Source organism: Salmo salar, chromosome 26 (genome assembly GCF_965601325.2).
Source record: "Salmo salar chromosome 26, fSalSal1, whole genome shotgun sequence".
NCBI classification, from domain to species: Eukaryota; Metazoa; Chordata; class Actinopteri; order Salmoniformes; family Salmonidae; genus Salmo; species Salmo salar.
This window is the reverse complement of record NC_138316.1, coordinates 16,038,175-16,062,836: the sequence shown is the minus strand read 5'-3', so window position 1 is coordinate 16,062,836 and position 24,662 is coordinate 16,038,175. Positions and strand designations below refer to the sequence as shown.

Sequence of the window (24,662 nt, the reverse complement as noted above, 5' to 3'; positions counted from 1 at the left end):
GTGAAAGAGGAGTGATTACGATAGAGGAAACCAAGTCTAGATTTAACTTTAGCCTGCAGCTTTGATATGTGCTGAGAGAAGGACAGTGTACCGTCTAGCCATACTCCCAAGTACTTGTATGAGGTGACTACCTCAAGCTCTAAACCCTCAGTGGGAGAGGGGCATTCTTCTTACCAAACCACATGACCTTTGTTTTGGAGGTGTTCCGAACAAGGTTAAGGGTAGAGAAAGCTTGTTGGACACTAAGAAAGCTTTGTTGTAGAGCGTTTAACACAAAATCCGGGGAGGGGCCAGCTGAGTATAAGACAGTATCATCTGCATATAAATTGATGGGAGCTTCCTACTGCCTGAGCTATGTTGTTGATGTAAATTGAGAAGAGCGTGGGGCCTAGGATTGAGCCTTGTACTCCCTTGGTGACAGGCAGTGGCTGAGACAGCAGATGCTCTGACTTTATACACTGCACTCTTTGAGAGAGGTAGTTAACAAATCAGGCCAAAGACCCCTCAGAGACAACGATACTCCTTAGCCGGCCCACAAGAATGGAATGGTCTACCGTATCAAAAGCTTTGCCTGAGTAAATAAAAATAGCAGCACAAAATTGCTTACAATCAAGGGCAATGGTGACATTGAGGACCAATGATGTGGTTTGTGTCTGAGTGGTCAAGCTTAGTCATCCTGTTAAATCCAAGGATCAGGTCATCTTCCAGTGATGTAATGACACTGAACTTCATACTCATGACTTGAAAACTTGTCATATCTGTAGAAAATATTTAACTGATTATGCATTTAGGCTAATCGTACAACAATAATATTGCCTTTGCTTTTAGCAACTTCTCTCTGCAGATATACTGTAAAGAGACTCAATGATCAGTTGAATGCACATGAAATCACTGACCTGACAGTGATTTGGGCACATGCTCAAAACTGATTCTGTCCAAATTGATCAAGTTATTGATTTCATCTGGAAGAGCCTTTAGTTCATTGCCTGCCAGGTTCAACCAATGTAGGGCTTGTAACTGTCCTAGGTCAGGAGGCATTTCAGTGATTGCATTATTGTTCAGACAAGTTCAAGTTTTTGTAACATGCTGAGTTTTCTGATGGAGGAAGGCAGCATCATTAGACCACAGGACGCAGCCCACAGCACCTGCAGCTCTGTCAGGTCTCCCAAGGCCTCTGGAGGCACATATATGGGATAATTGACTCCCAGGATCGTAAGGTTCCTCAGACATCCAATGGCACTTGGCAGCATAGTTAGCTGATTCCCATGAAGAACAAGTTCCTCAAGCTGTTCTAAATGCAGGATCTTCACAAAAAAGTCATTTCTAATCGGCGGGATTTTAATGCTAGGCATTTGTACAACCTTTCCCCGTAAGTGGTGCTATGTAGGCCGGCCTATGGATAATGTGGAAAATTGGGGTAACATCTTCAATTAAAGTTATTTTTTTCAGTCTTGCTTACCTCGTTTGGAGGGAAGAGAAAGGGTGTCATTCAAAAACAGCTTTGTTTAATTTTGGTTAGTGTTGTAGGTGGAAGTACAACTAGACATGGGTGACTAATATTGAACTTTTCCAAATGTTTGCGAGCACATTCAACAACCGTATCTTCGATGTTCATTATTTCTTAGCGTTATTTGTAGCGAAGTAAAAAAAAAAAATGCAAAATACTCTATGTACAAAGCAGACGGACAGACATTTGAGTCAAAGATTCTTCACATTTATACATCCGGTGAAATATCTATTCCGACGTCTTTAATATTTGTCTCCATAGAAACATTTCCTGTGTGTTTTCAACCTCATTCCCGCCCCCGGAAACAAGACCTGTGATTGGTCCATTTACCAGACACTGCAATTATGTGACAAATCAGAGCGCTCTGGGTTAGCTCAAATGCGACGCAGTTATTTCATAGCCTTACACAATAATCAACGTATAAATCATTAGAATAAGTCAGATTCGATTAATAAAATAGCTACGAAATAGCAATACACTTTTCGTTAAATTTTAAAAATAGCTCAATTCGACTCTGCCTTCTTTGCTATAATGGCATGTTCTCTCCAACCGTACGCCAATTACATGTTTTGTTTTGTCGGCTGCCCACCAAGCAGCAGGAAGGATGCACTTTGAGCCCTGCACAGACCAAACAAACATTTTACAAGATTTCTGCATTTATTCACAACGTAGTTGTCTTTGAGTGAATACAACATGGAAAAAGAAAACCTGTCCGTGGTGTTGCATTCCCAGGGTGACCTCAGACTGGTAATAAAGTAGTCTATAACAATGTCATGATGATGTACGCAGATCGAGATTTCATGAAAACTGCAGCTTTCGGTCAATATCAGAAAGTCGCTAACGTAACGTTAGTTAGCTCATCTGCTCATGGCATAGCTTCGTCCCGGAACTAACCATTTAAATGACCATTTATAATATTAACAATTTTGACTTACTTTTGAACATTAAAAGTTTTTTAAAAAGTCATCTGTGACATTAAAATTAAAATGTTTTAATATAAATGGTAATTTAAATGGCTGGTTGCGGGACACTACTCGTGAACATGGGGGAATGCCAGTATGAATGGAGAAATAACTGCGATTGATTATTTGAATGGTTAGGCTAATTGTGATGATTGATTTCTTACAGGAACAACGACCCATCCCTGAACCAGGTCCAAATGGTATAGAAACAATGTACTATCCAGACAGCTTGTACAGTATATTTCTGCATTTCATTTTTTTTGTGTACAGTTTGTGTATCCTGTTGAGTAATTGCTTGTCTTTCCTTTATTCAGAGGTGTTGCTTCAGATGCATTCAGTTGGGATCTGTGGGTCGGATGTGCACTACTGGCAAAATGGACGCATAGGTGACTTTGTGGTAAAGAAGCCCATGGTGCTGGGGCATGAGGCCGCTGGTCGGGTGGTGAAGGTGGGCTCAGCGGTGAAGAACCTCAAAGAAGGTAAGAACTGCAAGCATGTGAGAAGGAAGTACTCAGTTGATTCAATGAGGTTATGTTTTGCTTTTAATGCAGGTTAAAGTTCATCAGTTTAAAAAACATTGATCAGATAACGCAACTTTGGGTTGTCTGTCAATTATTCATTTGTGTTGGATAATTAGGGGATAGAGTCGCCGTAGAGCCAGGTGTCCCTCGCGAGATGGATGAGTTCTTCAAATCAGGAAACTACAATCTTTCCCCCACCATCTTCTTCTGTGCCACACCGCCTGACGATGGGAATTTGTGCAGATTTTACAAACACAGCGCCAACTTCTGTTACAAGTGAGTTCATTATTTCTACTTTATCTACAAGGACAGATAACTGTCAACATACTGCCATTGTAGAACATTGGGCGTAACATGACAAACCTACATTGCTTAAGTTCTCTCTGTTTCTGTGTATGAACAGGCTGCCTGACAATGTGACATATGAGGAAGGGGCTCTGATTGAGCCGCTGTCTGTGGGTATTCACGCCTGCCGCAGAGCTGGAGTGACCCTGGGCAGTAGTGTACTTATCTGTGGGGCAGGTAGGTAAAGCTCGGCTGTCATTAATTGTTACTGTTATTTACTGTTACTGCAGCTTGGACCCATGAAGTGTGACACAATTTAGCAGTTGCAGCTATTCAGGTTTTATGTCCAGTCATTCAACTACTACAAGACATGATAAAAATAAAATGAAATGTAACTTTGCAGAACATACAGCCAATTAGAAGTATGGAGGTTATTACATTCCACTAACATGCCCGTGCAAGTTTGGAAATTAAAGAATGTGGTTTAGTTTCAAAAGTGAGAATCATGTTGACACAGCAGGGCCTATATGGAAAATACATCTATCATTAACTAAAAAGCAAGAGCTGATCTTTATTTAACCAACCCTTTCTTTCATTCATTAATGAATGTTTAGGTATTTACATGTGTTAATTGTTCATCAGTTGGGAAACCCAGTGAACTGAAACACCTATAGTAACAGACTTGATATTTAACAAATCTACTCTTCTGGTAAGCGAGTGTGCTTTATAAACAATTAACACATGTAAATACCTAAACATTCATTAATGAATGAAAGGGTTGGTTAAATAAAGATCAGCTCTTGCTTTTTAGTTAATGATAAATGTATTTTCCATATAGGCCCTGCGATACACTAGCGTCCTGTCCAGGGAGTGTACTTTTACATCAAGCTGCCTCAAGCTACTGAATCAGGCGATAGGCTCCTGCCCTATGGGCCCTTCTAGCTCAGACAAGGCTTACGTACTATTTCCTATACCGACCCCTCATGTCATCACTTCTAGCCCTCATGCAGACAGTTTCACAATGACCAGCTAAGATGAAAAATATCCTGTAAGGTTACTAGCACAGCCTCATATCCCCATCGAGTGCATCGGCGTGGAGAGCAGTGTGCAAACTTCCAATTAACATGTCCACATTCAACCTAAGCATCTCTCTCATTTCTCTTTTCCCTATCACAGGACCAATTGGGCTGGTCTGTCTGCTGGTGGCCAAGGCTATGGGTGCCTCACAGGTGGTCATATCTGGTAAGGCACAGGGTATAATAATACACTCTATATGGGATCCATTTTGTTTCTCTCAAATCAGAATTGTCTACCAGGGACTTCCTTCTTTTGAAAGGGCTTCGAAGTGAGAAGGTATAAATGTGGCTACATGAGTAATACTGTGTGCTGGCCCAGTATAGTAGGGACTGCCACAGTATTCTTTTTGTCCTTCCTGTTTCAGACCTGTCAGCAGATCGCCTGGTCATGGCGAAGGAGCTGGGAGCAGACTTCCCTCTGACTGTGAAGAGAGGGGATGGGCCTGAGGAGCTGGCTAAGAGAGTGGAGGGACTGCTGGGAGCACAGCCTCATATCACCATTGAGTGCACCGGTGTGGAGAGCAGTGTCCAAACTGCCATTTATGTAAGTACAGCCACAAGAGTGATATTAGAGCCCATGAAAATACTGTACTGTGAAATGTTGCAGTTTTCTCTTATAAAAAAACAAACAAACTATTGGAACCAAGACAAAGAACTGATGTTGGTACAAGATGGAGGGAATGTTGGAGCATAACTGATGAAATTACAGTTAACGAAAATATACGCTTAATCCAGTATAAACGGATCTATAGAATTTATTATACAAGAGACAAAATTCACATTTCTACAGCACAACGACAGAGTCATGTCTTAAGTGTAAAACGAATAATGACTCAATAATCCATGCTTTCTGGGAACGCTATGAAGTCCAAAAGTTATGGGCGGAGAAAGAAAGTTGGCTGTCAGAAGTATTAGAATGTAAACTTACTTTTAATCCATCTGTCTGCATATTTCAAGACATAGCATATGGGGGTGTAGTGAGAAACGCATTAATAAGGAAAGAAATTCCACAAATGAACTTTTAACAAAGAACACCTGTTAATTGAATGCATTCTAGGTGACTATCTCATGAAGCTGGCTGAGAGAATGCCAAAAGTGTGCAAAGCTGTCATCAAGGCAAAGGGTGGCTACTTTGAAGAATCTCAAATCTACAAATATATATATATATATATATATATATAAAACACTTTTTTTGGTTACTACATGATTCCACATGTGTTATTTTGTAGTTTTGATGTCTTCACTATTATTCTACAATGTAGAAAATGCTAAAAATAAAGAAAAGACCTTGAATGAGTAGGTGTGATCAAACTTTTGACTGGTACTGTACATATGCTTGCTGCCAGGCTACACGTCCTGGAGGAGTGGTGGTTCTAGTGGGGTTGGGTGCAGCGATGACCACTATCCCACTGCTTAATGCTGCTCTCAGAGAGGTGGACATCAGAGGGGTCTTCCGCTACTGCAACACGTAAGTGAACCTCCTTCTCTCACGTTAACTAGGTACAGAAAATAAGTTGTTGCCTTTTACACCAAAGAGCCATGAAGCCAGCGCAGGACGTAGGTCTTCAAATCAAATTTTACTTGTCACATGCTTCGTAAATCAACAGGTGTAGAATAACAGTGAAATGCTGACTTCCAGGCCCTTCCCAAAAATGGGAGGTCTTTAGTAATTTGGTCCCTAATGTTCCTACAATCTAACAAGTTGTGTTTATCTGTTGTCTTATAACTCTACTGTTCATGTGTTTTTGTCCTCTTATTCTAGCTGGCCAATGGCTATAGCGATGCTGGCCTCTAAGAAGGTGAACGTGGCGCCCCTGGTGACCCACCGGTTCCCCCTGGAGCAGGCTGTGCAGGCCTTCGAGACCACACGCCAAGGACAAGGGGTCAAGATCATGCTCAAGTGTGACAAGACTGACCAGAACCCCTGAGAGGACTGGGAACACCAGGACCAATAAGAGAGCCAGTCTAGACAACCACAGCAGCTTTCTCTTTCATCATGTGATTTCAAGTTGCTTTTGAGTGGGATTGCTTGATTACCATATTTGTATAAGATGACGCAACACTGTTAAATAGAGCCTTTGAATCTTATTGTAGTTGTTTTTTTGTGTAGTCCTCTAGTCAGTACCTAGCTGCTGCCACCAGGGGGAGGTAGAGACTAATTCACACACTATTTCAAGTCCAGTGTGTTGCACATCGTGTCATGCAGACAATCAATCTCCTGTCCATACAATAAATATAAAACAAATTGTAAATGGTTTATGTGAAACTGTTGACTAATAAAACCTAATGACACAATTCACAGTAAAACAAATATATTCCAATGAGCCAGCCAAACAGAAATTGGGGTTTATTTGAGATTTTATTGTTATCTTGCCATAATGACTTGATACTATCATGAGGCATGCACACAGATAAATGTAATTTTTAGTACAATGCATGTTAAAGCATTACTCAGTCGTAAGGCTTCCTCAGTCACAGTGGGATTCTTTGTTCATCTTTCTCTCAAGGCTGAAGCCCGACACAGCAGAAGGAGGGATGTTTGTAGTGACTAACCGTGACGCTTATGAGCACAATCCTAGACAAAGTTCTCTTTATGTACAGACATTCTAATACTGCTTATGGCAATGGACACAGTTCTTACAACACAATACATTCACAAATCGACTGAGTTTCTGTTGGGGTGAAACACATAAGATGAACATAGCACACATATAAACTACCCTTTCAAGTTTCATACATTGCTTATTCTTTTGAAAATCAAACCAATGTTAAATTCAATAGTTTGGAATTAACTGTTATTAAAATGTGTGCGAGACAGTGCTGTCCAATAAATTGTGTTGACATAAGGAAGTTAAAAAAACACTTGCACACTAGTCAGTAACATTTACCTCATGACTTGTTGTCATGACGAGGTGGAACTTCTGTAAAATGAAAAAGTTCAAATCTGAAGGGATATGGCGTTTTTTAACATACAACCTCTACTGCTAGCATTGGCTTGATATACAGTACCAGTCAAAAGTTTGGACACACCTACTCATTCAAAGGTTTTTCTTTATTCTGACTATTGTCTACATTGTAGAATAACAGTGAAGACATCAAAACTATGAAATAGCACATATGGATTCATGTAGTAACCCAAAAAGGTGTTAAACAAATCAAAATATATTTTATATTTGAGATTCTTCAAAGTAGCCACCCTTTGCCTTGACAGCTTTGCACACTCTTGGCATTCTCAACCAGCTTCATGAGGTAGTCACCTGGAATGCATTTCAATTAACAGGTGTGCCTTGTTAAAAGTGAATTTGTGTAATTTATTTCCTTAATGAGTTTGAGCCAATCAGTAGTGTTGTGACAAGGTAGGGGTGGTATACAGAAGATAGCCTTATTTGGTAAAAGACCAAGTCCATATTATGGCAAGAACAGCTCAAATAAACAAAGAGAAATGACAGTCCATCATTACTTTAAGACATGAAGGTCAGTCAATACGGAACATTTCAAGAAAATTTGCAGTTGCAAAAACCATCAAGCGATATGATGAAACTGGCTCTCATGAGGACCGCAACAGGAAAGGAAGCCCCAGTTACCTCTGCTGCAAAGAATAAGTTCATTAGAGTTACCACCCTCAGAAATTGAAGTCCAAATAAATGCTTCACAGAGTTCAAGTAACAGACACATCTCAACCTCAGCTCTTCAGAGGAGACTGCGTGAATCAGGCCTTCATAGTCGAATTGTTGCAAAGAAACCACTACTAAAGGACACCAATAATAAGAAGAGACTTGCTTGCGCCAAGAAACATGAGCAATGGACATTAGACCGGTGGAAATCTGTCCTTTGGTCTGATGGGTCCAAATTTGAGATTTTTGGTTCAAACCGCTGTGTCTTTGTGAAACGCAGAGTAGGTGAACGGATGATCTCCGCATGTGTGGCTCCCACTGTGAAGCATGGAGGAGGTGGTGTGATGGGGTAAGGGTGCTTTGCTGGTGACACTGTCAGTGATTTATTTAGAATTCAAGGCACACTTAACCAGCATGGCTACCACAGTGTTCTGCAGCAATACACCATCTCATCTGGTTTGCGCTTAATGGGACTATCATTTGTTTTTCAACAGGACAATGACCCAACACACCTTCAGGCTGTGTAAGGGCTATTTGACCAAGAAGGAGAGTGATGGAGTGCTGCATCAGATGACCTGGCCTCCACAATCACCCGACCTCAACCCAATTGTGATGGGTTTGGGATGAGTTGGACCGCAGAGTGAAGGAAAAGCAGCCAACAAGTGCTCAGCATATGTGGGAACTCCTTCAAGACTGTTGGAAAAGCATTCTAGGTGAAGCTGGTTGAGAGAATGCCAAGAGTGTGCAAAGCTGTCATCAAGGCAAAGGGTGGCTACTTTGAAGAATCTCAAATATAAAATGTATTTTGATTTGTTTAACACCTTTTTGGTTACTACATGATTCCATGTGATATTTCATAGTTTTGATGTGTTCACTGTTATTCTACAATGTAGAAAATAGTAAAAATAAAGAAAAACCCTTGAATGAGTAGGTGTGTCCAATCTTTTGACTGGTACTGTATATAACAAAATTATACTACCCAAGTCACTCCCAAATTCCCTTTTATTGTCCATCTAAACTATATTGACAGCACGATTTCAATCGTCCTTTAGCGGTCAAGGGCTCTCTTCCCTGCTATCAAACCAGCAGGAAAAGTCAATAAATATTTACAAAGCAACCACGGCCCTTCCCCATTACTTCCAACACATTAGCAAAATATGTATTTACATGAAAATTAAATACAACAAAGAAAACTAAATGAAACAATATGCAGGTACAATATGGCATGATATGAATATAAAAATATACATTGTGAGGTGTCCAAAAAACACAAACAACACAAATAAATAACGTAAACACCTTCTGCCCAGATGACCGTCTTTAGTATTAACATCAGCAAAATACCGGGAGTGTCAGTTGAATGAATGTTAGCTCAAAAAAAGATGGAGGAAAAAAAGAATAAGTCAGCGACACAACAGTAAGAAAGAAAACCTCTCTGGCTCACTAGCCATCCTCAGACACTCATTGGTCTGCTAGTCTTGTCCACCCAGAACTCTCCAACTGGACTGTAAACAACCGCTGCTTACAGCTCCTCTGTGGAGGACAATAGGATCTGTCCTTGGTTTATATATACATAGGAGTCTCCTGTCCTGTTAAGAGTCTGAACATGGCCGCTGGCATTGTCTTCATGTGAATCTGGTTTAGGAAAAGACAGAAAACGAACATTTAGCTAGGCACTTGCATCTACCGCTTGTTGTTTTATCTGTCAATATCTTTATTGAAAATAATCAAGCTTAGAGGCACATGCTTACAGTCCAATGATTGTATTGATGAATGCATATTATGCTCATTCCTCTTTCAAAGAGGTACCTGCCGTGGCCAGTAATCTAGTTTTGTGAATTCTCATACTATTTGACAGTGGTGTCCACAGAGCTCCTTTATGAACTCTATCTGTGTATCTGAACTGAACCTCACCTCGCCCACAGAGTTTGAGAGGGCTTGGACAATCTTCTCATGCGCTGTAGCCACCACGCTTTGGCCATTGATCTCAATAATGCGGTGGCCAACCCGGACACCCCCCCGCTCAGCAATACCCCCACGCATCAGGCTGCAGATCTGTGGGTGAAGATGACAAACAGAAGGTGAATATTATCCTTCATGGCAGTCACTCATCCCCAGGGGCAACAAGACAAGGGCATTCTAAAGGGAAATAAAGCAATGATGCAACGATGTTGCATTAAATCCTCTGAAACAGTTGTATTGCTAAAATGTCAAGGATAGTTCATGGATTTGGTCGTGTGATCCTGATAGGGAGAGGCCGGGGTGAGATTTGAGCTCTGTGAATGACATTGTAAGGTTAATCTGTATGCAGTAGCAAGGAAAATGGCAGTTCACACCGAGCTGATAACCTAAAGCAAAAAGCCCCTAGCTTCAGTGCAACGATAGCCACGAGAGATAAAACCGCAATTCCATCAGGATTTTTTTTAAATTGGATTTTAAAGGGATATTGTCAGACTATATAAATATTGCTCTAAGGAGTTGACAATGTGTGTCATAGAAGCAATGTGCCACAGAGGATAACTTGAATACAGCGGAGACTTGAATAAAGTGGTATGAGGTACACACTAAAATCCGTGTGTGTGCGCAGCATGTTTTTTTCATCAAAGCATGTAACGCTCATGATGCAAATCACATACGCACAGACCTACAGGCTAACAGCTTGTCATATCGTTTCACACAGTATTATTTTCCTCGGAATTGGTTTCTTTAGACAGTACCAGCTGAGAGGAGAAAACAAAAAAAGCTTTTCATTATTTACAGGGCTGTCTTCTCCTATTCAGTTAACGTCAGCTGAAATCCTCCTGAGGGAACTGAACTTTCATTGGACAAAGACATTGATATAGTCCAGAATCTCATCAAAAACATTTTTCAACCAATCACAGATTGTTATCTCAGCCTGTGTTATTCAACCTACGCATGAGAACATAGTATTCCAAAAACAGACAAAAGAAGAGTGGTCAAGGGCTTTCGCTGTTGAGTGATGACTTGAACACTACTGCACTGTGTTCATGTTTGACATTGCACACAGGGCTAAGTGGTGGTGCCTGATCTGATCGTGCTTACAATCCCATTCTGGACGCTGAAGCCCAGCTGGTACTTGAGGTCTGGTCTCTTGATGAGCACGGTGGTGACAGGGGGACAGCTCACAATGTTCAGCTTCACCTGCACCTGGTTCTTCAGGCCCTGATGGACAAACACAGTGGTCGGACAGAGCAGAGGGCATCCTGCAACCTCCACTGGGTTTAGTCAGTGGATTATTTGATCAAATTACAGAATTCATGTAGTGTTACACAATGAATGTAATGTCAACATAATAACCACTAATGGCTCTTCCTAGAACTCTGTCCATGTACCTTGATGATTCCCTGACAGGTGGCGAGCGGCAGCCCCACCAGGCTGGTGTTGTTGATGGACATGATCTGGTCTCCGATGCTGAGCTTCCCGGAGCGGGCGGCCGGCCCACCGTTCATCATGTTGGCCAGGATGACCGTGGGCAGGATGGAGCCCCAGCCAGACTCCACTATGACCACGCCCAAGATCTCTCCCTTATGCTTCTCCAGCTGCAGCTGTGGAGCCAGCCAATAGCGAGAGAGAGAGAGAGAGAGAGATAGAGAGACTGATGAGTGCGTCTAGTTAAAGCGATTGTAGGCAGGAGAAAAATAAATCAGGGAGAAATATAATGGTGTAGTGGGAAGAACAGAAACAACGTGTGGAAGAAGGAGGGCCAGATGGGTATAAGACCACTGTCAGCTTCTCTGGTAATTGGCTCAGTCCATGTGCAGTACTTCCACAGAACTAGACTGCCTCACCGGTCATCAGAGACTCTTTCATCCTAAGAAAGACGTCACTGACTGAGCATCCAAAAGTCCTCAGAGAAGTGGATTGATTGTACAGTGCATCTGAGGCACCATGAGACAGTTACCTCATACATTTAAATGAGAGTCAAACCTCTTTGCAGTTCTCAGAGTTTGAGAAGTGGATGAGGTCATCGTTGTACATCTCCTGCGTGTTGATGATGTCACTGTACTCCTTCTGACTCAGGTCCTCTGGGTTGATGCCGTTGGCCCTCAGGAACTCCTGGTAAGCCACACTAAATGACTGCCCAATCGACTGGGCTATGAGCTGGGCCTGGAGAGCCAATGAGAAGAGAGGATACAAAACAGAATTTACCGATGAGTGTTACAGAGTCAAATTGATGTGGTCTGAGAGGCTTTTTCCCCTCCTAGTAATTCTATTTCTATATAATAAAACCAGCTATGCATTTGTCAGAGAAGCAAAACACTGACAATACACTGTCATAGTGACAGCAATGGGGAGAATCACATCACAGAGCAACTTGGGGATACAGATCAATATCCATTTATGTGGTATGAATCAACGCAGTGAAGCAACATGGAGCTGCATCACTGTTGCCAAGTACTATATGAGGTCCAATCAACACTGCATTTAAATGTCAACACCTATTTGCAATTTCTTCATTACTGACAACTAGCTTCTGTCCTGGCATAATTTAATAAAACCATATAAATGGACCAAAACATGTTGAAAAAGCTAAAGTAGTGAGCATCATGAAGCCTGTAGCATTGCTGCAATGATTGCCATTTTATACAGAAAATGAAGCAAAGGTATTGATTTAAAAAAAGCTGATCTAAAGAGGAGAAGGAGAGTAATCTAATTGCATATCATATGATATTAGAGATGGTTCTATCCCACAGTTTCCCTATAATTCCCTATATTTACCTCCTACCTTCCCTCAGGCAGTTTTAGGGAATAATCTGTTTTCAAAGGAAGGAAGGAAGCTGTGGTTGCCCTGTTAACAAACTGACATCCAACTGCATGCTGGGCTTTGATAGACACACGAAGCACCTCCTGCACTGTGGTGCGGGTGAAAATTGGCGGTATTACTGTGACAGACAGCATATCACACACTGGCAACGCATCTCCACTGGCCGAGGGACAGGGGGGCAGTTAACCAGTGATTGAAATGTCATGGCAATATAAATCACCTGCTATTTGAGTTGTAGGAATCCCCTAACCCATGGTGCAACTCAGCCAATCCTGCCCATAACGAATGAGGACAGTAAAGCCAGTCGTTGCCCTTATCCAGACCGGTAGATCAAGGATCAGGCCTACCATGCAATAGGTAGACAGTAATAACACACTATTGGGAGAGGCATAATTGAAATATATAATTGTCCCTTCTGAGCTGAGGATAAATGACTCATGTGTTAACATTCAGACTGACTGTCCTTTATATCACACCAGCTAATGAGACATAGAGAAATGGCGACTAAGAGGGACAACTGCAACGCTCGCTGGCAAGGGGAGGAGACAGGCAGAGAGACTGGCCTATCAGAGGTGGATCATCTTCTCTTTTTTTGAATGTTATTCCACATTTATTTAACTAGGCAAGTCAGTTAAGAACAAATTCTTATTTAAAACATGTTAGAGGGTGTTCCTGGTGAGCATGTCATTCATAATGTGCTGTTGTGACTAATCTCTGAATCAGTCACAACCCATTACCTCTACATTTACAAACATGTCCTGTGCATAACCTTTCACCTGGTCCTGATCCATTCTACCATTTGATATTAGCCTCAAGGGGCAGATCACAGACATTTACACACGTTCACTTACGTCCTCAGACTCAAAGACGTGGCAGATCATCCGGTACTGTTTCTTGGCCTCTGGGGCGCCAGGTGTGGTCTCGATGCAGTCCTGGGAGGCTGTGCGCGGCATGCGGCGTCTCGCCATCAGCACCACGATGTTCCCAATGTCAGCTATGTAGGAGATGGTGCGCAGGGCGTTGTCCATCATAGTTTCCTGTGTACGCCACCACAGCAACAAACAATGAACAACTAGTACCTTCCCTTGTAGACGCATACATGTGAACAACAAACAGGGTATCATGACGCCCAAACACACTGTAACAGGTGTACTAATACACAGTATAAAAATACTAAAATATCTACTGTATTACAGTTGACGCTTAGAGTAAAATAAACACATTGTGTGTTTGGAAGCCTCAGGCGAACTATGACAAGGTGTTTATCTTCACACGAGCGTCTGGTAGCGAGGGAGGAGGAGCGGGAACGCTCAGCTACGACCTGCACGCTCTTCAGCGAAACATCATTAGTCCGTCAGCAGAATTAATGATCCAATTTGTCTGTGCATGCCGCGCCCACCGCCTTTCACCTTCCTCATGGCGAGCAACCTCAGCAGAGTGGCAGAACTCCATGCATGTCCCCTCAGCCCATATGTCCGCAGCAGGCCGAGGCGTGGGAATCACACCTCTAATCAACCTGAGATTCTCGAAGGTTCTCATCCCCTCTGGTACACACAGACAGCAGGGGCTGAACCGAGGCACGGACATCTTTATTCGCGGCACAAATGTTCTTAGTGTGTATGAAATATGGTAGAATTGGTATAGTAAATAAGAAAAATCACATGAAAGTGCCATTGTGTTGCAATTCTGATTTCAACCTCTCACCAACTAACCAACAGAGCCCCATAAAACCGGACTTCTCCCATCTTGATGGTTGTGGGAAGCAGGTAGCCTTGTGCCAGGCAAGGAGTGGAGTGGAGAGACACTGCATTGCAGCACATTACAGTAGGCTGTGCCAGGCAGCCAGCCCACACACTGCTGTTCTGTTCTGTTCTGTTCAGTCCGACTGCAACTCAACGACAGGGACATACATTCTGTTCACAGTCAGTCAGCTGGCACTCTAGTCTGTACACCAGAGACGTCACTGTTAACACTGCGGCTGACCCTCTCACATTGGACAACTTTGTTCTCCATTAAGGCATGACATCAAGAGTAAAGTGCTACACCGTACCTCATTTATAACTGAATTACTGTTCAAAGCTATGTGTGTGTGTCCTAAATAATTTGGCTTTGGAGTCGAGATGATTTCTGACTAAGAAATATTGCAGATGGATTGGGTTGGGAATCAAATGGGTTTGGATGCAAAGTGTTTAAGACTAGCTTCTGTCTTCCTGCTACGTCCCCCTTTATTGACAGCTGTCCATAGATGATTTCTGGCTTCAACTTTACTTATTTTTATCCTCGCTCAGAGGGAGGTCAGATTAAAAAAAAGATTAAATAAATAAATGATCCAAAATCTGTCACAAAAGTCCCTGAGAGGAGTTGCGTGGCTATGGCCCCGCTGCATTTGATTGGTCCTGTTAGGGCTGGAGTCAGGACCTCTACTCACCTGTGTGTCTGCGTTGAGCACTTTGATCCTCAGGGTGGAGATGAAGAGGTCCACCTCTGTCAGTGTCTGTGCGTCCCCCTCTGGGCTCTGGACGGAGACAAAAGAGAGACAGGCGTGTCAGAGTCCCCCCTGAGGCAGGAGAGAGCGACCCGGGTGCCCGTTCTGTAAGCCCCCTGGCCGGGGGCTGAGGAGAGCTCACCAAGGGCCCACGGTTAACAGGCTGCACACTTTAATCTCCTGTTGAGAACAGTTTTAAAGCTATTTCATAAATCATGTAATGATGTTATAGGTTGGGCCCCCGGCGGACTCCAGGCAAGCCTACAGTAGGTGTTTAGTCAGTGCTGGACTATGGCTACACCCATAGAGAACAGCCATAAAATGTACATTCATATTCCATCTCATAATCTGAATTATAACACATCGTAACACATTGATATGTACTAAAGGACTGGTTAGTAGCATTGCCATAGGATGTTGTTGTTTATTGAGTGGTGGTCATGCTCACATTGTTCCATACAAAATGGGTCTCTGAAGGCTACTGTATCTATACAATGAGGACTAGGCTAAGTGATTCATACTATTCATGTTCATGATAAATGGTCATGTGACTGCGCATGCATGACTGTATGGAATACATGTGGAATTAAATACAGCCATCTCTGTGACAGACAGGGCCAGCATCCACATCAGAGCAGAGTGGAAGGGATTTGAGGCAGCAGCAGTGAGGGCAGGTCATATAGTCCCAGAGTGACCCGGTTGGCTCTGGGGCTTTACATCAATAGGTCCGACATGATGTTGGTGTGTTGAGAAATGGCACAGATGAGAGTAGGCGCAACATGACAGTGCTAGCTAAGCCATTACAAGCTGCCGGATGTGTGTGAATGCCAGTCCCAGGCATGTGGTTTGCATTCACGCTAATCACCATGCACTGCGTGTTAATTAAATTACGTTTGATTTAGGTTAATTAACTAAGGACTGATGTGTGTATAATGAGCAGCGGAATATACAAGTTTTTTTAAATATGCAATATATAATGAAGCAATTTATTTGATGATATGTCTAATAGTATTCATTACAATGTGTCGTAATTCTGTGTAGGCTAGAATATTTCTTTGCATCATCAATAGATTTCATGTTTGCTGGCTCTGATTTTCAGAGCACAAGCTGCAGGGATGTTCCCAGAGTTCACACAGTCCAGCCTCTCAGTGATGCATGCAGGGTAATCAGATGGAGTGGGATTATGGAGATTCTCATCATAACTCTAGTCACCTCCTCACACTCCACGGCTCAGAGCGTGACAGACAGACAGACAGACAGACAGACAGACAGACAGACAGACAGACAGACAGACAGACAGACAGACAGACAGAGAGACAGACAGACATAACACACAGACAGAACACACAGACAGACAGACAGACAGAACACACAGACAGACAGACAGACAGACAGACAGACAGACAGACAGACAGACAGACAGACAGACAGACAGACAGACAGACAGACAGACAGACAGACAGAACACACAGACAGAACACACAGACAGACAGACAGACAGACAGACAGACAGACAGACAGACAGACAGACAGACAGACAGACAGACAGAACACACAGACAGACAGACATAACACACAGACATAACACACAGACAGAACACACAGACAGACAGACAGACAGACAGACAGACAGACAGACAGACAGACAGACAGACAGACAGACAGAACACACAGACAGAACACACAGACAGACAGACAGAACACACAGACAGAACACACAGACAGAACACACAGACAGAACACACAGACAGAACACACAGACAGAACACACAGACATAACACACAGACAGACAGACAGACAGACAGACAGACAGACAGACAGACAGACATAACACACAGACAGACATAACACACAGACAGACATAACACACAGACAGACAGACAGACAGACAGACAGACAGACAGACAGACAGACAGACAGACAGACAGACAGACAGACAGACATAACACACAGACAGACATAACACACAGACAGACAGACAGACAGACAGACAGACAGACAGACAGACAGACAGACAGACAGACAGACAGACAGACAGACAGACAGACAGACAGACAGACAGACAGACAGACAGACAGACAGACAGACAGACAGACAGACAGATGGAACAGGGAGCCGGGGGGTGAGGGTGGAGTCAAGGTGGTCCTTCTCTCTGTTATCAGATCAGATTGTTTTTACACACCGCCTTTTTCTTGATTTTGGCAGCCTTCTGAACCCTCTGGGAGGAGACGTTGGGACAGAACAGGGTCGTCAGACACGGGACGGGAGGAGCGGCAAAAACAGAGGGCAGGAAGTAAAGAAAGTAAAAGAAAGTAAGAGACAATAACTCAACCAAACAGCAGGTGTATCATTGCTCTGAGAGGGAGAGGAGCGATGGCACAGCTGTGTTCTGCAGAAACTAATTAAAACGGCAATTAAAAAGGATCATAATTGCTCTTTTTCTTTTGAATACAGCAAATCATAAAGACATGCAAAAATGAGTTGATACCACACCTTAATATCAAAGTAAAAAGGGAACTTGAGTGTAGCATATGTAAATACTCTATCAAAGGGCTTCAGGTTCAAATGTGAAGTCAAGGCAAGACATCCTTGGCATACCTTTCCTGTCCACAACACATTCTTTCAGAAAATGGTGAGGAATTACAGCAGAGCCTAGCATCCTGAGATGACTTGACATGTAATTTAAGGCAACACAATGATTTAGTCCTGTATTGACGTCCGTCACCATCCCTCTAGAGAAATGGGATGTCAAAACTGACAGCTGTTGACTGAGTGGTTTTCAAATGGTCTAAAAACAACATATTGAGAAACCTACTGTAGGGTAGCTGACCAGAAAACACTGACAAACACAGATTCAGTTATTTCAGTTGATTCAGATTCAGTTAATTCAGTTAAGATTCAGATTCAGTTAATCTCACACCTCCTGTGCAACTGACTAGGTATCCCCCTTTCCCAACACTGAACCCCACAAAAAGACCTTAACGCTGTATGTCAACTGCACAGGACCAGAAGGAGGGTGTGGTGAAGTCCAGACACATGTTTGTGAGCCCTGAGTTCATCTGTTCCAGTCCCATCCATCATTAGTCAGATTGACTCCGTTACTATGGCTGCCTGAGAGAGTTGGTACCACAGCTCTATGCAAGCCAGCCAGCCAGGAGCAGAGGAAGGGTCAGCACTCTCTCTACCGCTTCACCATTTGCTGAGACACAGAGCAGAGGGCATGATCTCGCCTCTCAGTCGGGTCAAGCAAGTTTGATGTTTGCGTGCTGCAACTAGTCCGTTTATTTGTGTTTGTATGGGAAGCAGAGCAGAGAATAGCCTTCGGGGTGATGATCCTGGGTTGTTTGTAACACATTTACTCCTCCACCTTCTAATGCAAGGCAGACATCTGAGTCCTCCAGCTACATCTACTGCATCAAATCAAGGCAGACATCTGAGTCCTCCAGCTACATCTACTGCATCAAATCAAGGCAGACATCTGAGTCCTCCAGCTACATCTACTGCATCAAATCAAGGCAGGCAGAAAAAGGAGTGGGCGATGAAGCTGTATAAATATTACATCAAAATGATGGGAGCATGCCAAAAAAGATCTGTATAAATAAAACATACAACAACGTTTGTCTGTGTGTGTGTGTGTGTGTGTGTGTGTGTGTGTGTGTGTGTGTGTGTGTGTGTGTGTGTGTGTGTGTGTGCGTGTGTGTGTGTCTGGCTTACTTTGTTCTCTGTAGCGTTGGACTAAATATTGTAGACAGCAGTGTAATTAATCTGTGTGTGGGTTGTTGTTGGTGTGGCTAAGATCTGAGAACTATAAAATGGTACCGAGGGAGGCAGACAGCACAGAGCACCCTGACCCAGTCCCAGTGCTCAGGGGTTGGTGTGTGAAGAAATGGTAGCTACCAACACATAAAAGTGCCCAATCCCCTGCGTCCAGAGTGACATATGGCCAATTCATCTGTGGAGAGACACATCATCTTCAGTTCCTCCTCAGATGAGGGCAGGGAACAAGTGGCATGCTTCCCAATGGCCTTCTCCACAGCTGAACAGATTGGATTTCTTTTCACTGGGATGGATGGAGCCAGATCCCAGCAGCAGTGGAAGGGAGGCAGGGGCCTTCAAGACTCAAATGTCCCTACAAAAGCTGCCAGATGGAAGGATCACCTGACGCAGACTGCTGCTGGACAGGAGAGTGTGCCACTGTGTCACACTGAGCTGTGGGCCAATCTGACCCACTGAGCTAACATACACTCCCATCTCTGCTCTGCAGTGACTAGCTGGCCTTGCCACAGGTGGATGTTCCTAAAAGTAGATCCCAGCCAAGTGCCAGTGGACCACTGTGAGTTAGGTTATAAAATATTCATTATACAGCCCAGCGCATGTTTTCATGAGAGGGAGAGGAAATGTATTGTGCCTGGACAGTTTTTGGAACATTTGGTGTATCATCTTGGGTTGTATTTTCTTTGATCCAACAGGTATAGCTCCTAAAGTCATGTATAGAGTCTCAACAAATGGTCTCAACAATACATTGTCAGCACACATGAACTCATTCAAAAACATACACATTTCACTGCGCAGGAATGCATACTGTGCAAATACTATATTTGTGATCATACTGTTATCAGACTGAGGGGAAACGGCCCTTGCATAAATGGCCTTTCAGAAGCTAGACTGCCAAAGCAATCATAACTCCACAGCTAGTTGAGAGCCAACCAGTAGTGAAGTGATTGGAATGCACAGTGGCGGAGTCTGTTTTGAATATGGCCATTCTCTCTGGCTGCTCTCCATCAGTATTCATAGCAGACAATACATGTAGAAAAGGGGACGGAAATGGAAGGGGAAACATAACCTCTGTGAGCCAGCAATCCATTACCAACACCATGTGACACATGCTTTAGCCCAATCTGACCCAACTGGAGCACTAATGGACTGCTAATTCTGGCAAAATCTCAAACTGCTCTGACTGGGGAGATAAACAGCGTTGACGTCCATGTGGATTTAATAGGCCAATCTGGACCTCACTTGAATTAAAAAGACCAGCACCTTGCACTCACATTTGAAGTCCATTTATAAAACTGTATTTCTGTCTGCCCAGATTGCAGACTATCTACAGCGAGAGGTTCCATTTAGAGTACTTATTAAAAAGGTTTCCAGAGGTTATGGCAATACTCTGTACAAGCTTTGATGTCTCCATCAGGTTTTATATATGCCTGAAACATGAATATAACGTTTATTCAAGATATACTACAACTACAAAGATTCAATCATATTGATGAATATCTTAAAGGTTGTTTCCTCTATTGGGCATCATTAAATACTGACAGTATAAAAATCTAACAGTGGGTTGTAAACAGAGCTAAAAGGACTATAAACTAACCCACTGGGGAGCAACATGATTACACAATACCACTGTGTCCTGCAGTACAGTAGCAATAATCCTACTAGATTGGACACTGTCTCCTGGGGTGTAAACAAACACATCAGACACCCTTCACTCTGATCCTTCCAAAACGGTTCCTAGAGTCACAGTGAAAATATACCAGATCAAAACAACATCCATATGAAAAGGAAGGAAGGAAGGGAAGCTGTTTGCGGGATTTGAAACGGGTGGTGCAGTGTGTGTGTGTGTGTGTGTGTGTGTGTGTGTGTGTGTGTGTGTGCGCGTGTGTCTATGTGTGCGTGTGTGTTTGTGCAAGTGTTGGAAGGCCTGTCTGCTGTCTGTCCGTACCTTGACCCGGCTGACAGCCTCCTGGGCCTGCATCATGCGGATGTTCTTGGACGGGTTCCTCTCAGAGAGCAGCTGGGTGGAGCCCAGGTAGTTAGCAGCAAAGATGATGCCATCAATAAGATCTTCTGGCTCACAGGGCCCTGGAACTGACAGAGAGGGACAGGGAGAATGGATGGACAGAGATACGAAGGAGCAGGAGAAGATAAACGCTATTAGATCATATTTATTTTGCAAAACAAAGTAATCTCTGTGTTGTTCTAGTTAAGCTCTGAGTTGAAAGGTCATATACGTACACTACCGTTAAAAAGTTTGGGGTCACGTAGAAATGTCCTTGTTTTTGAAAGAAAAACACATTTTTAAAATGATAAACTTGGATTAGCTAACACAACGTGCCATTGGAACACAGGAGTGATGGTTGCTGATAATGGGCCTCTGTACGCCTATGTAGATATTCCATTTAAAAAAAATCAGCTGTTTTCAGCTACAATAGTCATTTACAACATTAACAATGTCTACACTGTATTTCTAATCGATTTGATGTTATTTTAATGGACAAAAAAATTTGCTTTTCTTTCAAAAACAAGGACATTTCTAAGTGACTCCAATCTTTTGAATGGTAGTGTATGAGTATTGGCAGCTTTCTGTACGTACAATTTGAATAAATAAAACACTGCAATTCTGTAGCTGTTGGGTATTATGCAGAGAAACAATCATGGCGGAGGCTTGAGCAGTAAAATGGCCATGGGTGGGCAGGGAGCTGAGAGAGGCACCACGGGATTCATGTGCCCGTGTGATACGCAGACGTAGACTCTGTGACATCCACTGAGGGATAAAATGCACTGTCATAATATCAGAGAAAGTGAAAGAAAGAAACAGCTCAGCCTCCAGGAATATTAGGCCCTGCCGTTCGCTGCCCAGTGGTGAAAGGGGCTTGGTGAAGAATGCCTTGAAAACATCTCAAACCAAACACACACAGAGGCCTGGGACTGGCCTGCTTAGATAGCCCTCCCACATTGACGACTAAATCACTGACACGTCTGACATGATGGCTCTCAGGTAAATTGTCCAAATAAAGATCATGAAAAATGAATATGGTCATTCGTATTTACTTCCTTGTTTGTCTTCATTTTCAAATGCAGACTCGTTGATCTCATGTTGATCTCATGCAACAGCTGCAAGCTCATTATTTTCTCCCCTTAATACTCCATGATCTGTCATTTTGCAACTAGATTTTGAGTGGTTATCAAGGCGCTTGAATTAGAGAGACAAATCGAGTATCCTTGGAATGACCAGATCCCTGCACCCAAAGCGATATAAGCCTCTTACAGGGAATATCTGTTTTTGATGTTGTGAATTTGATTCATTTTTGTCTTTTGATTTCATCCTCAAAATAAACAGACGTAGAGGTGCCTTACCATCAACAAAGCTGGGGAAAGATGCAGCCTTCTTTGTTTCCTGAAAAACAGAAAGTCTTGATTGAACTCTCTGAATTAGTAAAGCGGAATGAAATATGCATTATCTCATTTCATGAAACTGAAAGGAAAACCGCCTCTCTGCAAGGCCTTTGGCTTCCACAACAAACAACAGTCCAACAAACTCCAAAAGCTTCATTCTGTCAAAGAAGACGAAACATTTTTGAACATCAGTTCAAAGTAGCCTATGAAATTGATACAAACCCTATTCATCAACAGATGAGGAAGAAAATGTAAGAAGCGATGCAAAAACTGAATACGTAGAAGTGTGCTACACTCTTAGAAAACAATGTGCTATCTAGAACCTAAAAGGGTTCTTTGGCTGTCGCCATAGGAGAACCCTTTGAAACCCTTTCTGGTTCCAGGTAGAACACTGGATTCCATGCAGAACCCTTTCCATAGAGAGTTCTATATGGAACTAAAAATGGTCCTACCTGGAACCAAAATTGGTTCTACCAGGAACGAACAAGGGTTCTCCTATGGGGACAGCCAAACAACCCTTTTGGAACCCTTTTTTTCCTAAGAGTGTATAGTACAGATCAAAAGGAAACAACTTTATGGCATCGACCTGATGGTAAACAGTGGTCCATGTTAACATGCAGGGTCATGACATGCCTAACTCTTCAGATGTAAAACACTACTGTATATCAATACTTCTACAGAGCTCTGCATGCGAGAGCCACACATTAAAAGCACTCTGAGTAATGGCCGTCACTTGAAAGACATGCCACTCAAATGGAGGGTCCAGGCTGAAATATGTGTGGCCGTTCATTACAGTCTGTGAGGAAGGCCCAGGAGCATTATCAAACCACTTAATAACTTAAAAGGGAAACATCTTCCTAGTATATCTTGGTACACATATGCTATAGTGGTCTCCCGCAAATATATACCCAGCTGTTGCTTTGCCAATACTTAAATCCTACCGTATCATACTAGATGACCTTTAAAGTGAAGATGTGCCTTGCTCTGCAGTTCGGCTGTGCTCTCCAGGCTTAGTGGTGGTGTGTGAATGAAAGCCTGGCCAGACAAAACCATGTTAGGATGATAAGACTGGGTTGGGCAGAGGAGAGGGTTCCTATGGAGGTTGCGCAGAGCAGATAGGGCTTTGTCTCAAAGCGTCATTTGAACAGGTCAAGGTTGAGTGGTTTTCCCTGATGTAAACACACAGCTTGCTGCTCCCAACTAGTGACTTGACTGCAGAGTCAAAAAAGGGCACAGCCAATTCCCTTCCTTTCAGAGCAATGGAAGTGAGGGATGAGGATAGCAGCATTGTATAGAATGTCCCTGAGAGAAATGTCCACAATAATAACAGTGGTGATTTCCTTAAGAAAACTGGACAACCACACTGTGTTACCTGGAGACAGGGACTTCATTCATTCATAAACACAGTTAATTGATTCTCATAAATCCTCTGGCACTGGCCTTTTAACGATCTGGAATAGCCTGCCAGAGAACCTGAAGTGGGCCGAAACTGTGGAGATTTTAAAACACATTTTTAGCTTTTCTTTTCCTTAGGGTGCTTTTTAGTTGTTCAGTTTGTATCATTTAAAAAATATATATATTTTGTTTGTTGTGTAGTAAATATGTGACTCATCACCTTTATTCGGTCTTGCGTAGCAAAATTTGAAATTGTGTTTTTTATATTGGATAAAAGTAGAGACTCAGAGCTACAAAATGGTATATCATTCACTGCAGTTGAGGAACAATGGGAAAGTAATTCTGCTGTGAAAGTTGATAAACTTGTAAACTCACTTTTGAGAAAATGGCCTTTGAATGTTTTGGTATCTGGTGAAGAGCTCTTCTTTGTCTCCACCCATTCAGCATCGTTCACACCCTCTTAAGCTTTAGCCCCACCCATCTCGTTTCACCCTCGGAGCGTTCAGAGCGCACACTTGACGCTCTGGCCAATGATTAGTTTACCTCTGGATAACATGAAAACAGCCTAACCAGCTCTGCTGGCAACAATTTAATTCTGCTTTTCTGCCGACGTTTACTGACACCGGCCATATTCAACGGGTGTTGTACACTTTAACTTAAGACATGTAGCTAGCTAGCTAGGTAAACAATTAACCTAGCTAAGTAAACAACGTGTAAGATCACACACATCACATAACGTTAGCTAACGAGCCAGCCAGCTAACGTTAGCTAGTTAAACAACAATGAGCATAGTGCCAAATCATGTCGTTACTACCCTGCATGAATCTGCTGGGAGCTAACCAACCAGGTTCAAT

The 24,662-nt window shown here is 42.8% G+C and overlaps 2 protein-coding genes across 6 annotated transcripts in view; one reads left to right on the top strand and one right to left on the bottom strand.

Moving 5' to 3' along the window:
- The first annotated feature begins 2,098 nt into the window (after positions 1-2,098).
- dhso (Sorbitol dehydrogenase) lies at positions 2,099-6,438 on the top strand. Its single transcript, NM_001141518.1, is given in 9 exon segments — positions 2,099-2,254; positions 2,636-2,669; positions 2,784-2,948; positions 3,107-3,266; positions 3,394-3,512; positions 4,452-4,517; positions 4,717-4,895; positions 5,698-5,819; positions 6,114-6,438. Coding segments are annotated over 9 exon segments (1,065 nt in total). The 5' UTR covers positions 2,099-2,200; the 3' UTR covers positions 6,280-6,438.
- A 253-nt stretch (positions 6,439-6,691) lies between these two features.
- The window catches only part of apba2b (amyloid beta precursor protein binding family A member 2b), a 69,869-nt gene continuing 51,898 nt past the window's right edge, over positions 6,692-24,662 (bottom strand). For 3 of the 5 annotated variants that reach the window (XM_082969454.1, XM_082969455.1, XM_082969456.1), the window contains 10 exons: positions 22,375-22,414; positions 20,960-21,105; positions 17,420-17,455; positions 15,180-15,266; positions 13,603-13,788; positions 11,914-12,093; positions 11,319-11,531; positions 11,029-11,148; positions 9,880-10,020; positions 6,692-9,600 (listed from right to left, as the gene is read on the bottom strand). In XM_082969454.1, the coding sequence (XP_082825580.1) occupies positions 9,529-9,600; positions 9,880-10,020; positions 11,029-11,148; positions 11,319-11,531; positions 11,914-12,093; positions 13,603-13,788; positions 15,180-15,266; positions 17,420-17,455; positions 20,960-21,105; positions 22,375-22,414 (1,221 nt within the window). In that variant the 3' untranslated portion in view covers positions 6,692-9,528. The remainder of the gene's footprint in view (positions 9,601-9,879; positions 10,021-11,028; positions 11,149-11,318; positions 11,532-11,913; positions 12,094-13,602; positions 13,789-15,179; positions 15,267-17,419; positions 17,456-20,959; positions 21,106-22,374; positions 22,415-24,662) is intronic. The other 2 variants (XM_082969457.1, XM_082969458.1) reach the window with 2 other exon arrangements.